Source organism: Agelaius tricolor, unplaced genomic scaffold (assembly GCF_023055355.1).
Source record: "Agelaius tricolor isolate 1412-34295 unplaced genomic scaffold, bAgeTri1.0.p SCAF_19, whole genome shotgun sequence".
NCBI classification, from domain to species: Eukaryota; Metazoa; Chordata; class Aves; order Passeriformes; family Icteridae; genus Agelaius; species Agelaius tricolor.
In genome coordinates this window covers 7,162,839-7,183,395 of record NW_027269279.1, presented here as the reverse complement: position 1 = coordinate 7,183,395, position 20,557 = coordinate 7,162,839, and the positions used below count along the sequence as shown (strand labels likewise).

General features: G+C 42.9%; 2 protein-coding genes across 2 annotated transcripts in view; both read left to right on the top strand.

Annotated features, from left to right (window-relative positions):
- The window catches only part of OTOA (otoancorin), a 39,652-nt gene extending 32,289 nt beyond the window's left edge, over positions 1-7,363 (top strand). Inside the window, exons 28-30 of the mRNA XM_071444075.1 lie at positions 360-449; positions 999-6,793; positions 7,149-7,363. Coding sequence (XP_071300176.1) covers positions 360-427 — 68 coding nt within the window. The 3' untranslated portion in view covers positions 428-449; positions 999-6,793; positions 7,149-7,363. The remainder of the gene's footprint in view (positions 1-359; positions 450-998; positions 6,794-7,148) is intronic.
- A 177-nt stretch (positions 7,364-7,540) lies between these two features.
- On the top strand, positions 7,541-20,103 carry KDELR2 (KDEL endoplasmic reticulum protein retention receptor 2). Its single transcript, XM_071444074.1, has 5 exons — positions 7,541-7,751; positions 14,257-14,357; positions 16,755-16,913; positions 17,952-18,204; positions 18,890-20,103. Exons 1-5 carry the CDS (start codon positions 7,661-7,663, stop codon positions 18,922-18,924), a joined length of 639 nt encoding a protein of 212 aa, XP_071300175.1. The 5' UTR covers positions 7,541-7,660; the 3' UTR covers positions 18,925-20,103.
- Positions 20,104-20,557: the final 454 nt, after the last annotated feature.

The window sequence follows — 20,557 nt, the reverse complement described above, 5'->3', positions numbered from 1 at the left end:
AATTGCTATGATGCCCTTGCTGGAATTAGAGCAGGCCTTCCCAGAAGCACCTGGGGAGTGCTCTTAGCCCAGCTCCCTCTCACATGTGACCTGTTCCTTCTGGAGGTCTGCCAAAGGGAGGAGTTTTCCGGGTAAAGATCACCTGAGTTGTTGAGCTTCTTGTCCATTGGTCCTGTCTCCCTATGAAATGCTTCTCTTTGGAGCTGTGTATGTTAAACTGGAAGTGACATCTCTGGAGAGCTGAATGTAATTAGGATTCAATTGTTGCAATTTGCTGCACCTCTTTGGAGTGGTGTAGATAAGACTTCTAGTCCTGAGCTGTAGCGTGACACTAAGAAATAAAACCTTCTGCTTTCCAGGTGCTCCTTGTTTGAGTGGCTTTGGCATCTGGCTGTGTGCTGTGTTTACACTGCAGCTGCCTTTCTGAACCCTCAAGGGTTGAGCTTGAGGTAAGTTCTATTTTCAGTTAGAGGTAACTTTATAACAGAAGCACAGATCACCTGTAACAGGGAAGAAGGACTGTGGGATCCTCTTCCTGCTTTGAATACAAAGATAACAATTCTTGAATAATTTTTCTGTATTAAAAGGTGTCTTGTACCTTGGCTAGACTATCTCTGAACCTAATCAAGGGGAAAACACTTTATCTTATCTTTATTGTAAAGCCAAACATAACAAAGGTATATTTAAAACTCCATGTAACACCAATCAATTACCACATTGTTATTTAGAACATGTTCTTGGTTTTACTCTGTGTTTTGCCTGTTCCAGGCTATTTATAAGAATTTATTCCACAAACAATTCTATTTAGTAGAGTATTGCCACTAACTTTCACTGGATTTTAACATTTTGACAGGCTAGTATTTAATAAAAGCACTGGTGGGCTTGAAGTTTAGATACCAGTTAGGGAAACTAAATGCTTAAGTATTCTACTTAGTCTTTAAGATTGCAAAGCAAGGCCTGTCAAAAGACTTAATGTTTTTCTTTGCTTTGATTTTCAGTGTCCTGGAGCTTACAACAGAGATGCTAGAGATAAAAGAGTGTCAGCTCAGCTTGAACAGTAGAATCAAGAGGCTCTGAGAATTCTGAGTGTAGAGTTCTTAAAAGCAAGACCCTCTCTTCTGCCATCATTATGAGAACTATCTCCTTTCCACAGCTTTACCATTAACAAGTAGAATTGAAATTTTTCTCAGCTGGGGCAGCAATAGGAGTGGGAGGGAGTGAGAGCTGGAGGGAAGAGCCCAGCTGCTGCTGGGGCAAGGTGAATGTGAGCTCTTGCTGCAGCTGGGGTAACAGCTCCACCACAGTGCCATATATTCTGTCATGTTAGCAGGGCCTAACTTGGTTCTCAGGGCTTTGGTAGTGGCAAAGTAGGCAGTGAGAGCCCTTTCTCACCCCCTCCTTTCCCTCTTCCCCCTTCAGCAATCTGCTGCTTTGGGAACTGCCTTTGCCTGTAACTAACCCTGGCAAGTGTGACATGATGTTAGAGATAATACTACATGCTTTAGTTCTGCATTTTATAAGCAAAGAATTATGATTGCTGCAAACTGCCTGGCACTTTTTTCTCTAATCCTCACAGTAAGATTCTAGCTTCTCCAGCTGTGTTTCCTTTTCTGCATGGGAACAAGAGATTGAGACATATATTTAAATAGAAAGAAGTTTGTTTTATTAATCCCAGCAAATACATGCAAATGTCCACTAAAACCAAGTGGATAGAATGCATTATAAAGATTTATCTGTGTTTTCACATTAGAAAGTTCTGCCTCACTTAGTTGTGAAAGTACTAAAAGGTTTTTTGATTTCTAGAAATTGCCTGACTTGAATTGTGTGTGCACTTCCAAAGATGCAGGAGAGTGTTTTCATGTCAAGAAGACAGTCAGCATTTCCAGTTCAGCTGCTTAGGTCACATATGTGACTTAGCTCTACCAAGCCCTTCAAAAATCTATGAGAGTTGAAAGTAATCTTCTTCTGTCAATATACCTGGGGGTGATTCTGTTTGCAATTATGTAAGTCAGAGTTTAGATTTTAATTGGAGCAGGAGTGAGTTCTTTGTTTTGTGCCATCTGTGCGGTAATTTCTTTCATGCTTTTAAATAGCTGAACTGCTTGATTATTTATATATTTTATTAAATTAATAATTACATTAAGAACTTTGGCATTGCAATTATGTTTGGTCAAGGGCTTATCTATTTCTTACAAGAGTAGTGTAGGAGGGGTAAATGTGGAGCACTGACTTAGTGTTCTACTGATTTCACTGTGAGACTGCAAATGCTGTTTAGTTCATGAGATGGTGTGAGCATTTTGGATGGCAAGTAGTGTAGAAAAGCAATTTTACTCCTGCCAATGTCCCTCTTGTAGAGGTCACTGATGGAAAAGCCCATTCTACAAAATCTGGGATTCGTTAGACACTTCCATCCAAACTGTTGAAACTGAATTTCTGTGGGAAGAATAGATGGAAAGGGGAGAAAGGCATAGAGAGCACAAGTATGCACGGGATGTAATCTGTGTGTGTGACCTGCCATCCATTCACAATCCTGCACACTGCCAGAGGAAACTGAAACATGGACACTTTGCTTCCATGGAACAAACCCCAGCACCCCTCAGGGCAGGCATCGTCCCCTCTGCAGATGTGGATTGCATACAACAGGCACGTGATCACTTTCACTGGAATGCATTCATGGGAAAAATGCCTCACAGTCCCTCTCTTTTTGCATGATCAGGATTTTGGGGAAGAATATACCACAGAGAAATGTGGTATAAAGATTTGATTCTTAAAGAAATGTTGCTCTTTATAGATGTGGGTAAAATTTGTTTAAACCAAGCTTAATTTCTCCTACATTCTTTTTAGTTCTTTTAGATCTTTGAGAAAGAAAAAAAAATTGGATTTCTGCATAAATCTGCTGTTGAATATAGACCATGATAATAATTGTATCTGCTTATTGTGAGAACTGCAGCTCTCCTCTGCACTGGTGACCCTTCTGATGGCTGCTGGGCAGTGCCATACATCCTGTGGGATGCACATCCAACTGCTGACAGTCACAACCCTGCTGTGGGCCTGGCTCCTCTGAGTGCTTTGAGCCCTGTGACAGGTGACCCTGTCCAGCAGAATGGGAGAGGAGGCATTTCATTTCATTCCTGTGATTGAATGTAGGATCCTTCAGGAGCTAACAAATGGGAAGAAATACTATTGTTGGTTTATTATTTCAGTGCCTAATACCTTTATGTTCAGAATTGTATTTAGAAAAGAGAAAAGGGCTACTGATTCTGGATCAGCAGGAGAGAAGATATCCCTGTGACCTGGTACTGAGGTAAGTGGCACATCTGTGGTATCTGTAAGTCCCCAAAAGGAAGAAAACAACTGCCCATCCACAGTGTCTGAGAAGTGTCCCTGTTAAAGCTGGCATTCTGGCTGTTGTCAGCTTTTGTACAGTGCATGGAATGTTTGACTCCCAGTGATCTCAATCTGTCACATCAGAGCTAACCAGCTCCTCAGTCTGAGGCTCTAAAAATACTGTTAAAAAAAAAAAAAAGGCATCCTACCTTAATTTTAAGAAGCCCTTTATGCCTCTGTGTAATCTGCTCAAATATTCCAGAGGCAGTTACATACTGCATTATGGCAGATTTAGTTTCTCACTTCAGTGCTGTGCCTGGGGATCATCACCCCCTCATTTGCTTTCCAGTAACACAAATTGCAGCCCCATCAGATTAGGCTGGGACCGTGTCAGGGTCCCACTGGCTGCCCCCCCTTGGAGCAGATGTGAGACATTACTCAGGGTGTGCCAGCCAAACCCAGCTGGGGCTAAGGAGACATTGGGCTGACTCACTCCAGTGACAGTCAGGAAGAAGCAAGGACTCAGCAGTCACCTGGAATGTCCCTGGAGCAGGTACCTGGCCACAGTGCACCGTTGTGTTCTGGCTCCTGCTGTGTTGGGTTACAGACACCGCACGCTGCTGCCCAGGGGGACACTGCCAATTTCCTCATGGCAGCTGAGGAGCAGCCAGCAAACTGCACTACCTTGTTCCTCTGTCATACTCTCTTCTCTTTAGAAGTAAATATCAAATTTCAAATAATCTCTGCTTTTTTTTTTCCTTTTTTCTAAAGAGGTTGATATTCCAGGCCGGTACACAAATTTAAGCAGTGGTGTCTCTTTATTTCAGTGGAGATGTTTACATGTTGTTGATAAGTTTGTTTTTTGGTGTGTTTTGAGTTGTTTTTTGTTTGTTTTTTTTTTTTTTAAACAGGATCTGTAGGCATGGGATGAGGAGAGCTAAGAACCTTATAGTCCTGATTAGTAAAATATTCTCATCTGTGCCATATGATGTGGGACAGCCTTAGGGACTGTTTACTCCAGTGCTGTTGCAAGGGAGGGATCTGAATTCCTTTTCCAGTAAGGCAGGAGGGAAACTGGATAGAAAAGACAGGTCTGCAAAGAATAAACAAAAACTCTACTGTAAGTTAAATTTCTTTTATTTGTACCCCAGAACATTTGGAATTGTAAGAGTATTTTCTGCATTGTTGTACAGCATACTGTTGGAAAGTGCAGATAAATAACAAAAAGTCAAAAAGCAAAACAGACGTGTGCTGTCCAGGTATCCATAATTTCATATTTTAGTTCAGATTGTGATCCATTATCAAACCATCTTTCCATATCTTTCTACCTAGTCCTTAGACAGAAATTATGAGACAGCCTCAAAGACCCCAGCAGACCTTGCCTGGCACCAGGACATGTAGGAGTTTTGCACCAAAGGCTATTTTTATCAAAGTTCACATCTGGTTCTTTATTTGTACCCAAAAATAGCCACAAAATGTATTACATTTTTTCTGCAATGAGTAGAAAGCAAGCAATGTCCATCTGCCCCTTTCTGTTCAGCATCAGTCTGCTTCTCCAATCCAGATTAATGAGAGGATTTTCTTGCCCTGATGATGCAGGAACCCAGGCATGTTCAGAGCTCAGAGTCCAAGTGACTGAACATTGAAGTATTAACTGCAGGAATTGTGACTGATGGATTTCTTGCTTTGCTGGCAACAGTATAACTCTTATTTTCTAATGTTTTAGCTGGTATAATTAGCCTTACAAATATTTAACATCTCACTTAATAGCTGTAAACTTTTCTTTGAGGGACAAAGAGAGAAGGAGAGAAAACAAAAGTAGATTCCTGTAGGAAAAATATGAAAACAGAGGAAAATGCTAATCTGTCACAGATACAACAGATACTTTCTGGTACTGCTTTCCTTGATAATTTTTAACCATTGTATATGGAAGTGAACTGTATTGATTTATCAAAGAATAGCCATTGCTATAGTTAAAATCACACTGGTTTGATGCACAAGCTGAAACTGCCCTAGGTCATGTTTAATTGGGGCCTGACATGTTTCAACATTTAATCAGATGTCAGAAAACAACTTAGATCACAAACAAGTTCTGAATATGAACTGCATGAACTGAGCAGGGATTGAGAGAATGGATGTCAGCTCCCTGCCTTTAATGTATCTATTAAATAGATTCCAGATATGCATCTGGCAGTGTCTTTATTAGCTACTTTTATTTCAGTATTCAGCCTTTAAGAATTGTCGAGATCTGACATATTAAATGTTCACATTTCAGTCAAGCCTGTGTCATACAGGCTGGTCCAGCCAGTGCTGTAAGACATATCTGTGTTTTCAGAGCTCACACGTGTGTGCAGTGATGGAAGTGCCTCAGCTCTGCAGCTGCTGATGTTGTAGTTGTGAGTTTGCACTTTCTCCCCTCCTGTTGCAGTTGGTACCACAGATTTGGGGAGTTCTGCCAAACGCTGTCGTCTTCAGTACAAATTCTCTCTTCAAACTGGGTTTTTAACATGAATCCTCAAGTAAGCAACTCACTGGTGGTTACATCAAACATTATTCGATGCCAAAATTATTCAGTATCTGTTCAAAATAATTATTCTGTTAGAGTTCAGATCTATAAAACTTTTCAAATACAACATACAACCTCTTCTCTTAGGAAGTAGTAAGAGATACTAGGGAGCTTGTCAAGGAGTTGTACTGCTGTACTTGTAAACACAGTGTTGTAAGAGGACAGGCTTTGATTCCTAATATCTGAAAATAAGTAAATTTGGTTTTGTCACACAGTGGGGACTTACTAAAAAAGATAACCTCCATAGCAGGTATTAATCAGTTCTCCCTTCTCAGGATTATGTAAACTCTCTAAAGAGTTCAATCTTTGTGCCACATTTTAAAAAATTATAAGATTGTAGTTAGGATCCTTTTCTTAAATTTCAAATAGTCCATAACCTTCTGCTGTGGGAACTTTTCAGTGTATAATTCTGTAACAATAAAGTCCTTACACTATTTCCTCAAACGGGTTGTGAAACAATGTAAACCAAGAGATTTTAAAGAAATGAGCTACCCAGGAAAGCACCACTGTTCACCTGGAATAAGCTACAACCATTGGAAATCCTGTTCCTGGGCAGCTACTCCTATTTTTCTTTGCTCTTGTTTGGATTGATGGGTTTTTTTACAGAGAACATTGGAGAGTTATTAAGAGGATAAATGCCTCTTTTGAACTGCCCACTGAACTTTGCTGGTCATGTCCTGTTTTAGGGATTAAGGACTCTGAAGAGGCACTGTGCTGCCTCTCAAGGCATGATTATTGGAGAAATAATTGTTCTGTTTTTTTTTTTTTTTTTTCTTTTTCTTGGAAGTTTACACAGAATCACAGAACTGTTAGTCTTGGAAGGGACATCTGGAGATCACCCAGTCCAACCCTGCTGCCAAGGCAGGGTCACCTGGAGCAGTGACACAGGAACGTGTCCAGGTGGGTTTGGAATGTCTCCAGGGAGGGAGAATCCCTGACTGCCCAGTGCTGTCCCAGTGTTCTGCAGCCCTCAATGTAAAAAAATTCTTCCTTGTATTGAGGTGAAACTTCCTGTGTTCCAGTTAATGGTCATTGTTCCTTGTCCTGTCACTGGGCACCACAGAAAAGAGTCTGGCACCATCCTGGAACAGGCTGCCCAGAGAAGCTGTGGCTGCTCCATCCCCGAAGTGTTCCAGGCGGGCGGGATGGGGTCCTGAGTACCTTGCTCCAGTGAGTGGCATCCCTGCCCATGGCAGGGGGCAGAACGAGATGATCCCTAAATACCCTTCTCACCCAAACCATTCTGTGATTCCAGATTCTGTGACCCTCTTGGCACCCACCTTTGAGGTATTTATATGTATCGAGGAGATCCCCCCCTTGGTCTTCTCCAGACTAACAAGGCCCAGCCCTCAGAGTCTCTCCTAAGAGAGACACTCATCACCTTTATGGCCTCTGCTGGACTGTCTCTAGTAGCTGATGTAGATTTTCACACTGTTGGCCTCCAAAACATAATAAAATATACATATACTAGTATATGTATATATGTAATAATATTATATTCGCGATTGTATGTATATACAGATCAGCTCCTGGGCCGCCCCAAGGGCTCTATCCCGCGGCCGCTCCCCTGCGCGCCCGGGCCCGCGGCTGCCGGGGCCGCCCCGCCGTGAGGGCGGCGCGGGGCGGGGCGGGCGCTCCCCCCGCTTCCCGGCGTGCACCGGCGCGGGGCTGCCTGGCCACGTCCCCGGGCCACGTCGCTCGGTGCCCGCTGAGCTTGCGCCATCTTCGCTCCCCGGCTCCGGCTGCGCCGCCGCCTCTGCCGCCGCCATGAACATCTTCCGCCTCACCGGGGACCTGTCCCACCTGGCGGCCATCATCATCCTGCTGCTCAAGATCTGGAAGAGCCGCTCCTGCGCGGGTGCGTGCGGAGGCCGCGGGGCGGGACCGGCTGGGTGGCTCCGGGCCGCAGAGCCCCGCGGGAGCCCCGCCGGGGCCGGGCGGCGTAGCCCCGAACTCGCCGCGGGGTGCTGCGATCGCCCCCGAAGGGCCGCGCCCCGGGGAGAGCCCAGCGAGCCGGGGCGGCGGGGGGGTCCCGCCTGTCTCACTGGCCCGGGAGGCGGCCCCGGTGAAGCGGGCAAAGGCGGGGAGGGCATTGACCCCGCCGGGGCGCCCCCGAGGGCCCCGGGGCGGGCGGGCAGAACTCGGCCCGGGCAGGTGAAAAGGGACGGTCGCTCCCGTTCGCGCAGGGGAGGGGGCTCTGCCCTCCTTCTGACCTCCCCGCGCCTCGGCCCCCTCCAAATGCAGCGCTGGCGGAGCGGGTGAGCGGCCGGGAGAGGGGGAAGGAGGAGGCGCATCCCCGCTCCGGGGTGGGGGTGCGCCGGCGGCAGCTGCATTTCCCTGAAAGGTGGTGTGGTTGCCATTATTTGTACTTTAATCCCTGTGCACCGGAGCTGCGGCTGTGTCCGGGAGGGTCGCTCCTTCCTTACGTAACTGCCCGGCGGCAGGCGAATGAATGAGGAGGCCGGTTTGGAGGGCGGGCGGGGGGACAACAGCTCGTCCCCCGCGGGGCGAGCAGCCGCCCTCCCTTCATCCCTCCGTCCCTCCATCCCTTCCCTCGCTTGCCCTGGCCGCGCCCGGCCCCCGGGCCGCCGGTGTCCGCGGTTTGGTGCAGCGCCGGCCGCCGCTGACTCGCGGTTCGCAACCTCTGAAGTTTCCCCGCTCTCCCCTTCCCTCCGCGGCGGCCTCACGCTCCCCCTCTGCTTGGCTTTTGTGCAGGAATGGAGCAGTGCTTGGTGCCGCTGTTAGGGCCGGTGGCGGGTTCGCTGTCGGCCCGCAGTAGGAAGCGCTCGGAAGGAGATTCCCGGCGGGAGCCGCGGGCTGTGTGTGTGACGTGGCAGCGGGAGCCGCGCCGGGTCCCGGCCGAGCCCCGCTCCGCCGCCCCCCGCTGCCGCTTCCCCCCCGTTCGCCACGGGCGTGCTCCAGTTCCTTGTGCCGTGCTTCGCTCTCTCCCTTCGGTCTACGGTGTGGTGGTTGCAGGGAATTGCAGGCAGTTCCCATAACTGCAGCGTAGCTGATTCCTTTCAGAAAACTGGGAGCTGTTGTCATTCAAAATGGGCATTTCCTTGCGGTGTGTGTTACGTGGATCGGTTTTGTTGTGCACGGGAGCTTGGCTTTGCCTTCTCTCCACTGAGCTTCTCCTTCTTTAGTGAGGGCGATTGAAAATCAGTTTGCCACGTTTTGATGATACTATTCAAATACCGGGTTAGCACTGTTGAACAGATGTATCTGTAAAGTTTTCAGTTAAAAACATGAAGAATTAGTTTAAGTTGTAACCTGAAATAACTGAGAATGGGGAAATGAAAGAGATTTACGCTACAGGTAGGAGGAAGTACAGGTTCTGTATGTTGTCATGTGAAATCACCAACTAATCACTTGGTAGCACAAAAAAAAAAGAGTAAATGAATAGTTTTGTTTTTCAAAAAGTAAACTAATAGCTTTGTCTTGAAACAGACTTAAAGTAAAAACTGTTCTTAACTTTACAAAAGAGGCCAAGCAAGTGGCTCCATGGCCCACATGCAGCGATATTGCAGAGCTATTGTTCCTGAGGTCACGGAGCACAAGAGCACCTTCCTGCTGAACCTCCCTGGCTCAAGCTCTAGTGCATCACAGGAATCCTGCCTGGACCTGGCAGGAGAGGGCCTTGCCTCCTCCAGCTCTTGAGTAGAGCTTTGTCCTGTGTTTGAGAAATGCAGTTGAGATTACGAACAGCAGGAGGGTTAATGATCTAAAAGCTGAATGTCATTTAATGACTGAAGAAAGAAAATGTGAAATTCTATTGCAAGGCTGAAATTCAGATAGGGTTTGAGCCAAGAGATTCTTAAGTGACCTTTGGATGTGAGGTGATTTACACAGTATAGTACGATGTGACCTGGTCCCATCTTTCTGCTTAAAAAGTGGTCTGATGTTGCTTTCCTTAAGCCAATTGTGGTTGAGAATCTCTGCCAGTAGGGGTTTATTCATAAGAAAGCAGCCTCACACCAGTCATTGCTACAGCTTTGTCCAGGACAGAAAAGTAAACGGGCCTGTATCACATAGGGGATACAGCTCTCCCCTTTCCCAAATTAGCCAGTGTCCCTGGACACAAGCACACATACATGGGCTCTTTCAGTAAAAATATTTGCTTAATTCATTTTCCTGAGGAGAAAAAAAAAAAAGAAAGCAGAAAGTGTTTGTCAAGGTTGCTTCTTTGGTGTCTTCTAGTTCTGCCTGAGTCCTCAGGAGTAAATCCAGATTTGTGTTGCTGCTGTGATTGGTGTCTGAGGCCTAGCAAGTTTGTCTAGAATGAGAAGAACATGAATACCTCAAAGGACCACGAGCAAAGAATTTTATTTTTGGGGCTCTGTTTTGTTCCTCCTAGTGGTTCATTGTTGTCAATTGAGGTTTCTATTGATGAAACTGATGTAAATATACATTTGCATATGTTTGTAAAGTCATGCATGACAATAACCCCTAAGTAGTTACCAATTAATGTTAAGCAGCTACAGAGAGTCACTTATTAGAGGGCTTTCTGCCATTTCTTTACGTTGTATGTTATTAGAACCATTAATAAATTAAATAAACTTATACCTCGTGGTTATTGGTGACTAAGGAAACACAGGCAAACCAGCTGCTACTTTAACCATGCACTTTTGGAGCAGTAGAGGCTTTGAAAATAAAGGAGGGTTTCTGACTGCTGGCTGCACTGCAGGCTGTGATCCATGGAGAGCTGGCAAACCACATGGTGCCGACTCCTCTCTTCTGGTTGCATCTGTGTGTGTCTGAGCCCTTTGTTCCAGGAGAGCCCTGTAAAAGCAGCTGGAAATGAGGGAGACAGCCTGTGCACCTCTGCTGCAACCTGCTGGTTTTTGAAGACTTATAGTCTCCATTTTCTTTCTTAAGAAGTGACTCCTCTAATTGAAGAAGATAGGTAAGGCTAGGGTCATCTGCACTTGGAAGCAGTCTGTGTTTTCTGCTTCTGAGAAACTTAACTTTTTTTTTTCTTATTTAGTCAATAGGTTGAAAAGATAAGGGGAAAGCAAATCACATCTTGACTTCAGAATTTTAGAGATGGCAGGGAACAATTTTTTGCATGTCTGGTTGAGTTTCTAAATTTAGAAATTGGAAAAATGTTTGCCACTCAAAATAACAGTTCAAAAATCATTAGGAAGAGCCATGGAGAATGTAATAGGTAACTCCATTATTGACATCATGTCATAATTAGGAAATTCATGAGACTTGAGGAATCCTGTGCTTTCAAACATTGTCCTGTTCAGACTGTATTTTCTTACCCATTTCAAGTCAAATTAGGTTGTTTGCAGTGCAAATTACTGCCTGAAAATTGATTTGCCTTTCTCTGTGCCGTTTATCAAGTGTTAAAGGTGACCTGCGGTTGCAATGCTGTCCAATTATAAGCTGTATACTCAAAAAAAGTAGTATAGATAGTAAATGTGTAGTACTTTTGCTAGGTAATGTAGCTGTATCTCAATTTTATGTGTCTATTGTGGACCAGATAATATGCTAAGATGAAGACTTCTGACAGTACTTTGCCACAGGCTGCTGCTAATTTGTCTGTATTTTCACAAAAGCTGCTGCTTTAGGTAGCTTTGAAATTTTTTCTCTCTCTTTGAAGGAAAGTATTCTCTTTGTCAGTTGGAAAATTTATCTTTAAAATTAGGTTGGGTTTTTAGATTGGAAGCGCAGGAGTCAATGCTGGTACTTATTAGCACAACCAAAGGAGTTGTGGTTCTGTGGGTGATGTGGACTTGGTGCAGAACTGAACTACTTTATTTTTAAAAATCTGTGAAGTTTCCATGGGCAAAGTGTGGACTGACCTTCCTTAGAAGAATTTTTGTTTGTAGGTTTTATGGCTGTGATGTGCAGCTCATAGTTGGTAGGTGCTGTACACACTGCACAGCTCAGTGCCTCTGCTCCTGCCTGTTATTCCTTACCTGACTCACCACAGCAAAATGAAGTTGATAAGAAAGTACTACAATTTCAGCTCTGCCCTCCTGCCTGGCTGTGAAAATCACCTGAATTAAAGTTTCATGCTATGGCTTTCAGCCAAGCTGGAGTGCACAAGTTGAAGGAGTTTTTCCATGTGTGAGGATGAAACAAAACGGAGAGGTTTGGTTCTTCCAAATTTGAGCCCAGAGCTTTGGAAGAAGAAATAAAACCATTTTTTATGTAGTTCAGGAACTAAGTAACGTTTGTGGGAGTAAAAGGAAAGGGAGAAGGATGAGAATAGCATCATTGTAGCCTCAGTGCATCGCAGTTGCCAGCGGTGAGCCGGGGTCAGTGCTGTGATGCAGACATTGATACATTTCCTAAAGTCTTGAAATGCACAGAGTGGTACAACTGTTGTGTTTACCTGTCCCCTTGCCCTGTGTTTGTTTGTACTTTAGATGTTTCTCCTGTCCTTTCATAGGCCTTTGGTTTACAATTTAAACCTTGCCTAGTCTAGTCTAGGCTACTTTACTTGAAAATTAGTTTAATCTTGGGTCTAGGGCGGGTTTCAGGATTTCACAACTATTCTAAAGATTCAAAAATCAGTGAGAATATTGAAAGCCTCAATAAAAATTACAGCTTTGGGGTTGAGGAGGTAAGATTGGCAATGGCTTATAAGAATTTGTCAAGTATATTATATGTATTTATGACAGTATATCCAGATCCAAATTTATAGCTGTTATCAATAATTAATGTCTCTTACATGCTGGTTGGCTTTTGGTTTTCTAATTTTTTTTTTTCTGTTCCCAGTTATTTGCTAAAAGAAAATAGCATGCTAAATAATTTAGCCTAATTATACTCTGTAGTATCACTCTGTTCTGTAATCTGTCCAGGTGGATTTCTTTGTCCTGTGGGTTCTGACCTTAGGACAGCTTTGCCTGCTGGGAGGTTTTATTGGCAAGTTGTGATGCCCACAGGCACACCTGGGATGAGCCCAGAGTGCTGCTGCAGCTGTCTGTGCAATGTGGTTGTAGTTCAAGAAATGTCAAATATATTTTTTTTCCTAAACTTTGGGAGGACATTTGTTTATGGGGGTTTGTTTTGGTTTTGGGGGTTTTTTGGAGGGTGGTGTATTTTGTGTGTGATACTTGCAGGTTGTGTTTCACAGCTCTGCAGCCTGCAGGTTTTGAGATGGTTTATGTTCCCTGTACTGTACTTGGGCTGTTCTGTAGGTGGCCCACCAGGCTCACCTTGCAGACATTTCACATATGAAATCTGTAAACCCCTTTTTAACTGTTAGTGTTTCAGCCATTCTTGTACTTCATAGGTTAAATTCCTTCATCTGGAGCAGTTTATTCCTTAAGCTGGAGTGAGAAAGGACTTCAATAGCCATAGCAGATTGCCTTCTCCTAATTGCTTTATGGTGCTGTTAATAAAAGCCTTTCTAGAAATATCTCTGTATAAAGGGACGAGGATTTTCAGCCTCTCCTACAGAGTATTTTTCCCTCTTGTTTTTTGAAGAAGACTTGCATGCTTAGCTGAACAGATTCAATTATTTTCGCCCTGGATGACTGAAAACAAGAATAATTGGAATAACAAGACAGAGGCACAGAGTAGGTTGTTTTGTCCCCCTGCTGTGACACACCACCACATCAGTATTGTGGAGCAATCAGTATTGCTGCACCTCAGCTTTCAGGAGCTTTTAGTGACTGACTGTGCAAAGCTTTTATGCTTCTAACTGTGCTCTAGTGCCTGAAGTTAAGTACAAACAAACATTTTGACATTGGGGCTTTGACCTAGAATCGAAAGTTGCTTTGAAGATGCAGTGTAGATGTCTGACATTTTTTCTCACTCCTCTTCCTTTTTAAAATTTTGTTTTAGTACATAATAACATGTGGGTTTGATTGGATGTTTTTCTCACCATGTGGCCAATTGAGTCTATGAATTGAATTGCCTTATGTTTTAGAATCTATGTATTCCTCTAAAATCCCATTATTGGTGCCATCTTACCTCCTGCTTGTCACTGGGTCTGTTCTGTATTGCCCTTGTACCTTTGCAGCTATTCAGCATCCAAAGATTGTGCTGAGCCATGGGACAGCACTCTGACCACTGAAAGCTAGTGCAGCCTTGCCCAGTGATAATACAGAGCAGATAGCTCCCAGGTGATATTTTTGGAGATGACACTACCTGCTGTGAGTAACTTCTAAACCTTGTGTAGTGCCAGCACCTCTTCCAGTGCAGGGAAACTTATGTTCACACTACTGAGCTATATGGGCTTCGAATTCTGTTTGTACAGCTTGGGAACTTGGATTTTGTCCTAATTTTGTGATCAACCTGCTTAAAAATAAAGGATCTCTATATCCTTTCTCATTCTTGTCATCAAATGTTGCAGAGCACCTCATCACTTTCTGAATGATTAATTATTTCCTTTATCACTTTAGGTATTTCTGGGAAAAGCCAGCTTCTGTTTGCACTGGTCTTCACTACCCGTTACCTGGACCTCTTCACTTCATTCATTTCATTGTATAACACATCTATGAAGGTAGAGTATGCTGAAGAGTCAGAAAAGCTAGTGAGGTTGCATGCAGAGTGCATAATGCCATTAATAAAAGCCATTTTTAATGGCCCACTGCCCCAAAGCTCTCGATGGGCTTTGGATAAAGAATGTGGAAGATGGACTCAAAATCCTACTTATTTTCTGCACTCTACTTGCAATTTCAAAAAACTCTTTATATCAGGACTGTGACATTTAGAACAAATGACATTTTGGTTATTGAAAGTACAAGCTTTTGGAAAAAATGGTTCAAATAAACTGTATTTCTCATTTGAGACATTAAAGCTCAAGTAAATCTCCTTTTATTCACTACAAGGTAAATTAGTATTCAGAGTGCACTGCCAGAATTGCAGCTACTGTCTGGTCAGAGGCTGATGAAAAGTTGACATGAGTAAGCTTTAAGGAATGTAGCTTCTGTGAGTTATACCCCTGTCACTTGCCCACTGAATGCCAGTGAGGCTGAATTTGAGTTTTTTACTTGCTCATTCCTGCAAGTTCTGGTGCTGGGTACAAGAAAATAAAGCAGTGGTCTGGGAGGGGGCAGTATGTTTATGTTTTTTTTAATCCAATTCCTTTATTTTTGGATTTTCTTGATGCTTTTCAGCTTTAATTTAGAGGGTGGTATAACTTTGCCAAGAGGAAAGACTAAAATAATCAATAACACAAAATGGATGGATAAATTAGGGAAATAATACTGTAAAATAAAATATTGTGTCGTAAACTCACACTTGCTTTCCAACAAGTGAAATGTGTATGCTGAAGTTTTAATATTAACAGTATAGATGAAGAGCTATGGATTAAATAAAATATTCTTGAAAGACAAGTTTTTTCCATATGCAATTTCTGATTGGAAGTTACCATTAGGTGCACTAAAGGAGAAGGTAGGAGTTTTTTGCCATTAATTCATTTATTGGTTGTGATTCAGGGCCATGAGCACATCTTTGTTCTGCAGCCCTCCCAACCAGAAAACGAAGGAATGTGGAAATATTAACTTTCAAAATGGTAGCTCTATTTCAGTATCAAAGGTTACTGCTTAGAAACTGATGGATTTAATTGTCTTTTCAGCCCATTATTGTAGTGTCAAGATGAAGCTGCTTGAGTGTCCCAACACAATTTTGTGTTTATATTTATATATGTGTAGGAGGATATAATGTTACACAGTTGTTGAGAACTTGAGAGAGCTTCCGTTGAGAAGTCGAGAGTTGAGATCCTTGAGATTAAGTTTGTAATGTAAGAAAATTGGATTCATTCACACTTTCTCAGTGTCTTCTATGACCATACCTGTGTGATTTGTTTACACCCATAGTAAAGGTTCCCTGTATCCTGTCCTGTGGTTCTTTATCTCCAGCTGGGCTGCTCGTGTAGCAGAGCCTTTGGATTCTGAGCTCCTTAATACAGTATTTGTAGGATTTTGTCTGTGAGCAGAGCATTTAGTGATTAATAGCATCTGCAAACAGTAGGATTTTTAATCTGTTACTTCTGTGTTGCAAAGAACCCTTTTTTAATGTGATAAATGGTTTGGAACATTTAATCTTTGTGCTGAAAGTGGCAGAAGCTAAAATATTTGTCTAGTCTGCTGTACTGTGTTGACTCCAGGACAATGAGCTTTGTCCTGATGATGGCAGATTGACCTTTAGAAAGTTTAGATTCTCTCTAGTTCTGTTTTCTCACCTGTAAAATGAAGCTTTTTGCTTATTCCACAGGGAATAACTATAAAGTCTACTGTGCCATAACCCTTCAAAATGGTTAGGCATCAGCTCAGATTGAATTCTGGTTCATTGGTGCTCTCAGTCTCGTAGGTTTTGGGGCCTCTTGGTTGGTGAAGAGCAGTGTCCAGTTGCCACTCTTCAGATTTTAGAGATGTTTAAAGGTCCAAAGCAAATCAGCTAACTTGTGATATGTTAAATGGTTGTCTGAATGGGGATTATTGAATATTTATTGCCACATGAGCCACACCATTCTGGGCTTTTTGAATGTAGAGAGGCCCCTTCCATTATTATTGTGTGTATGCACCTGCACATTTTTAACCTAAATGTTTGGGACCAGTGCTTGCCCTGCAGTTGCAGAACATGTATTCCTTCTCCAGTCCTTCTCCTTCCTTAGTTCTGGAAAGGGTCTTCACCTTTGGGCAGTCACTTCAACCATGGGCATGCGATGCCTTTAAAGCACCAAAACCAGTAGGGCCCAGAATGGCTCATTTGGAATTTTAACTCTGCTGACAAAAGTTAAGCACCACCATTGTTTATGTGGTTCTGCAAAACCACATAAACAATGCAAAGAATCAAAAAAGACCACTCTTACTCATCTTAGTGCTTATTCAGGGAGTGTGATTTAATCCTGGAACCTCTGTGGATTGTTTGGGGTTATTTCTTTCCTCACCCTCAGCTTATCTACATCGCTTGCTCGTACGCCACCGTGTACCTGATCTACATGAAGTTCAAGGCCACCTATGATGGAAACCATGACACCTTCCGAGTGGAGTTCCTGATAGTTCCTGTTGGTGGGCTCTCTTTTCTTGTCAATCACGACTTCTCTCCACTGGAGGTGAGTTGATTGTGGGCATGAGATGATATTTGGAATGGGAGGATGAGCATTTTTAGCCTGACAAGTGAATGGTTGTAGGTTGTTTATGTTTAGTAGGTTCAGGCTAATCCTTTCCTCAATGAATCTTGGTGGTGCAGATATCTGTGCAAATTTAAGGCACTTCAGGAGATCAGCATTTTTATCAGCATAGATTGTTTTATTAAGCAGAAGACTCTGTTTTTCCCAGTACACTCTGATGACTGTATTAATTCAGAATTCCTTTTGTTCTGTTTGTTAAAGAAATCCCCCAGGAATGCAGTTTGTGAATAGTTGGTGCCACCTGGTGAAAACAAAAGGAATTATACTACTACTTAAATTCTATAGAATTGCAAATGATCTAGACTATAAAAAAGAATTGCATTATATTTAAAATGCAGCTATGTGTTTAGTTGCAGAAAAATCATATTAAAATGTCGTTACAGAGAATTCAAATAGATAATTTTTTCCTACAAAATAGAGAGTAACTTTAAATGCTTGTTTTACGTGGGCTGAGCTGCATTTTTATATTGGGGTTAAATTAATTTATTACAGAGTAAAGGAATTTGAATTGCAACATTTTGAGATATATTTTAAATTTTGCTCTGTGTTAACTCATTCTTTAAACAAATAGATAAAAAATGGAAGAACATTAAGCAGGGGAAGGGACTTCATCTCTTCTTCAGCTTTCTCAGCATGGTCTCTGTAAGCTGCAGTTCATGGTAATGTGAACTGGATGCACACAAGTTCCCTCACAAGTAAAGCTGTGTGTGGCAGCTCAGCAGAGAGCTGGTTTGGAGAGTCTGCTGTCTGCCAGGAGAGTTCCCTCCTCCCATCCTCTGGCTGATTATGAAGCTTTTGCTTAGTTTTTTCCTGTACCAGGGAAAGTTTGCCAAAATATTGGACCTCTATGAATAGGTATTCATCCATCCATAACATTGTTAGAGAGTGAAAAGTCGAGCCAAGTCAAATATTTTCTGTCCTGCTGTTATCAGTGATATTCCTGTGGTTTTCTCCTTTCAGATACTGTGGACCTTCTCCATCTATCTTGAATCGGTTGCTATTCTCCCTCAACTTTTTATGATTAGCAAAACTGGGGAAGCAGAGACCATCACTACTCACTATCTTTTCTTCCTGGGTCTGTACCGTGCCTTGTACTTAGTCAACTGGATTTGGCGCTACTACTTTGAGGGATTTTTTGACCTCATAGCTGTTGTTGCTGGTGTGGTCCAGACCGTTCTGTACTGTGACTTCTTCTATTTGTATGTTACAAAAGGTAAGTAATGCAGTAACTTCCAGCTTCAGGTTGTGGGATGTAGCAGTTAACAAGTTCATAGGGGTATGCTTCATCAGCATTATGAGCTCGTTAATTCTGGGTGCAAATTGGTTCTGAAGTACCCTTGATTTGTCAAGTACACTTTCTGCTAGTGTGGGGCACTTCTGAGGATTTTTTTGGGTGAGGGTAGAATATACATCTCTAAATGGTCTGATGAACTTTTGGAAAAACTTGAATATGGCTAAATATGTATTGCTGTTGCCTTCCATGGATAAGCATGATCCTCTTGCTTCCCCTGACCATGTACACTGTTACATACAGATCCTGTGCTTACAGACACCTTTCTCAGTGGTTTAAATACCATAAGAGTTGAAAGTTTCCATCATGTAACCACAAAGCTGTGTTATTTTAGTCATAATTCTTAAGAGGCTGTGGTAGGGGGCTAGGATGTCCTATGAGGATGAAAAGTGGGAACTCCAGGGTGCCACAAGAGGGCAAGGTTAGAATTGTTAATTCTGGTTTTACCAGTATGTATTGAAGAGAGGCAGCCTAGGAGGGCTGTCTGCAGGGGATGGACCTTTTTGGTGTGGAAGGTTTTGGTCCCTGTGACATTTTAGCAGTGTGTGCTTCTGCTGCATCACAACTTTGTTTTGCTGACTGTTTTCTTTCCCACTCCTCCTTGCAGTTCTCAAGGGAAAGAAGCTCAGTTTGCCAGCGTAAGTGCCAAAACATCACCAGCATCTGTCCTGTTGGATGCTTGGACAGAACAATCCTTATCACAAGCAAAGGTGAAGATGCTTGAGACAGAAAGTCAGAAACACAGCTCTTTATAGTGCAGGTAGTCATCAGCGGCTCTGTAAGAACGGAGGAAAAACAACCAGCAGATTTCTGTTTGATGCATCTTGCCTTTATCTTTTTTATTACTATGTATAAAGATTTTTTACATAAAGAAACTTATACTGTATTAATAAATTCAGTGTATGGTTTCAATTGGAATAGTTCCAAAAGTGAGATTTTTGTGAGATTGTTTATGACCAGGAACAAGTGCAAACGTTTTTTTAATTTTCAAGATTTTCTTTGAAATGACTGATTTTTTTTCTTTTTTTTTTCAGTGCACAAATATGTGCATCCTTGATGGATGGTAGTCATCTGTTCTTTCCCTTTGATTCAGTTTTCATTCCACTATATTTATTTTTTTTCCAAAAGGCGAATATATGTCAACTCTAAATCTGAAGCCACCAATGTTTGATGTGATGTGCTGGTGCCCAGTCTTTGTGCCATCTGCTGACATGGAGTTCCTTATTCAAAATATATGCTGGTGCTAGAAGGGGAACAGTCACATTTTGAAGTTGTTCCCCTTCTAAAACAGACTGATGGCAAGAGGGCAATGAGGAAATCACTTGAGGCCACAAGGATGGGCTCTTTCTGTTCTGCCATGATGTCTGGGAGGGTAATCCCAGTAATGAAAGCACTTGGCAGCCCAGGCTGTGAGGGGTAAGAGATGCGATTGTGTTAATTAGTGGGAAATGGCTGTGACTGTGTTGTTTGTTCAGGAAGAGAAGGTTAAATATCTTGGATGTCCAGCCCTGCTCCACCATTACAGCTGTGGGAAAGGGAGACGTGTAAGTTGTTGATTACAGAAATCTCTGGGTGATCATTTTAAACAATATCTACATTTTTCTTATTAATGAATGCTTTATAAGCAACTTCCATGTTCAGCTTCAAGTGGTTTTCGATGTCACTTTTGGACAATTAATATTTTTTTTATAAACTTTTCAGAATCAGCAGCACCGGTTACCATTCTTCATCCTTTAAATGATTCCCTTTTTTTACTGAGCTGTTGCATGATTTATCCTGTGTTACCATCCTCAATAAACACTTTATGAAATGGTGAAAACATTTTGGGTTTTTTCATTTTTTTCATTCTTGAATGTGAAAGTTTTCTGTTTGCCTGGGACTGGATGAAAAGTTGTGGTGAGGATAAGCTGCCTAATATAATTGCTGTATTAAAATAAAAAGTTTTTAAGGCTCTGAGGAGCATTATCTCTGATGGAAGCAGCGATGGCTGAGTTCTGGGTTGTTTAGTAGGAGCTCAAGTCTTCAGCCTGGTGCAGAGGAGGGTTTGGTGCTTGTGTTTGGTTTTATCTGCAGTTTAAGTTGCCATCGTTCTCTGCACAGTGAGCGCTGGCCCGGCTGAGCGCTGTTCCTGCCTCCCTGCTCTGTGCAGCGCAGACCCGCGGGAGGTAGCTGTGACGTCATTCAGCCGCCCTATTGGAGCCTTGTTCCGGGTGTTTGATGTCACGGGGCACTGACGTCACTGCTCCGGTGTGCCCCGCCCACTGGGGCCGTGCTG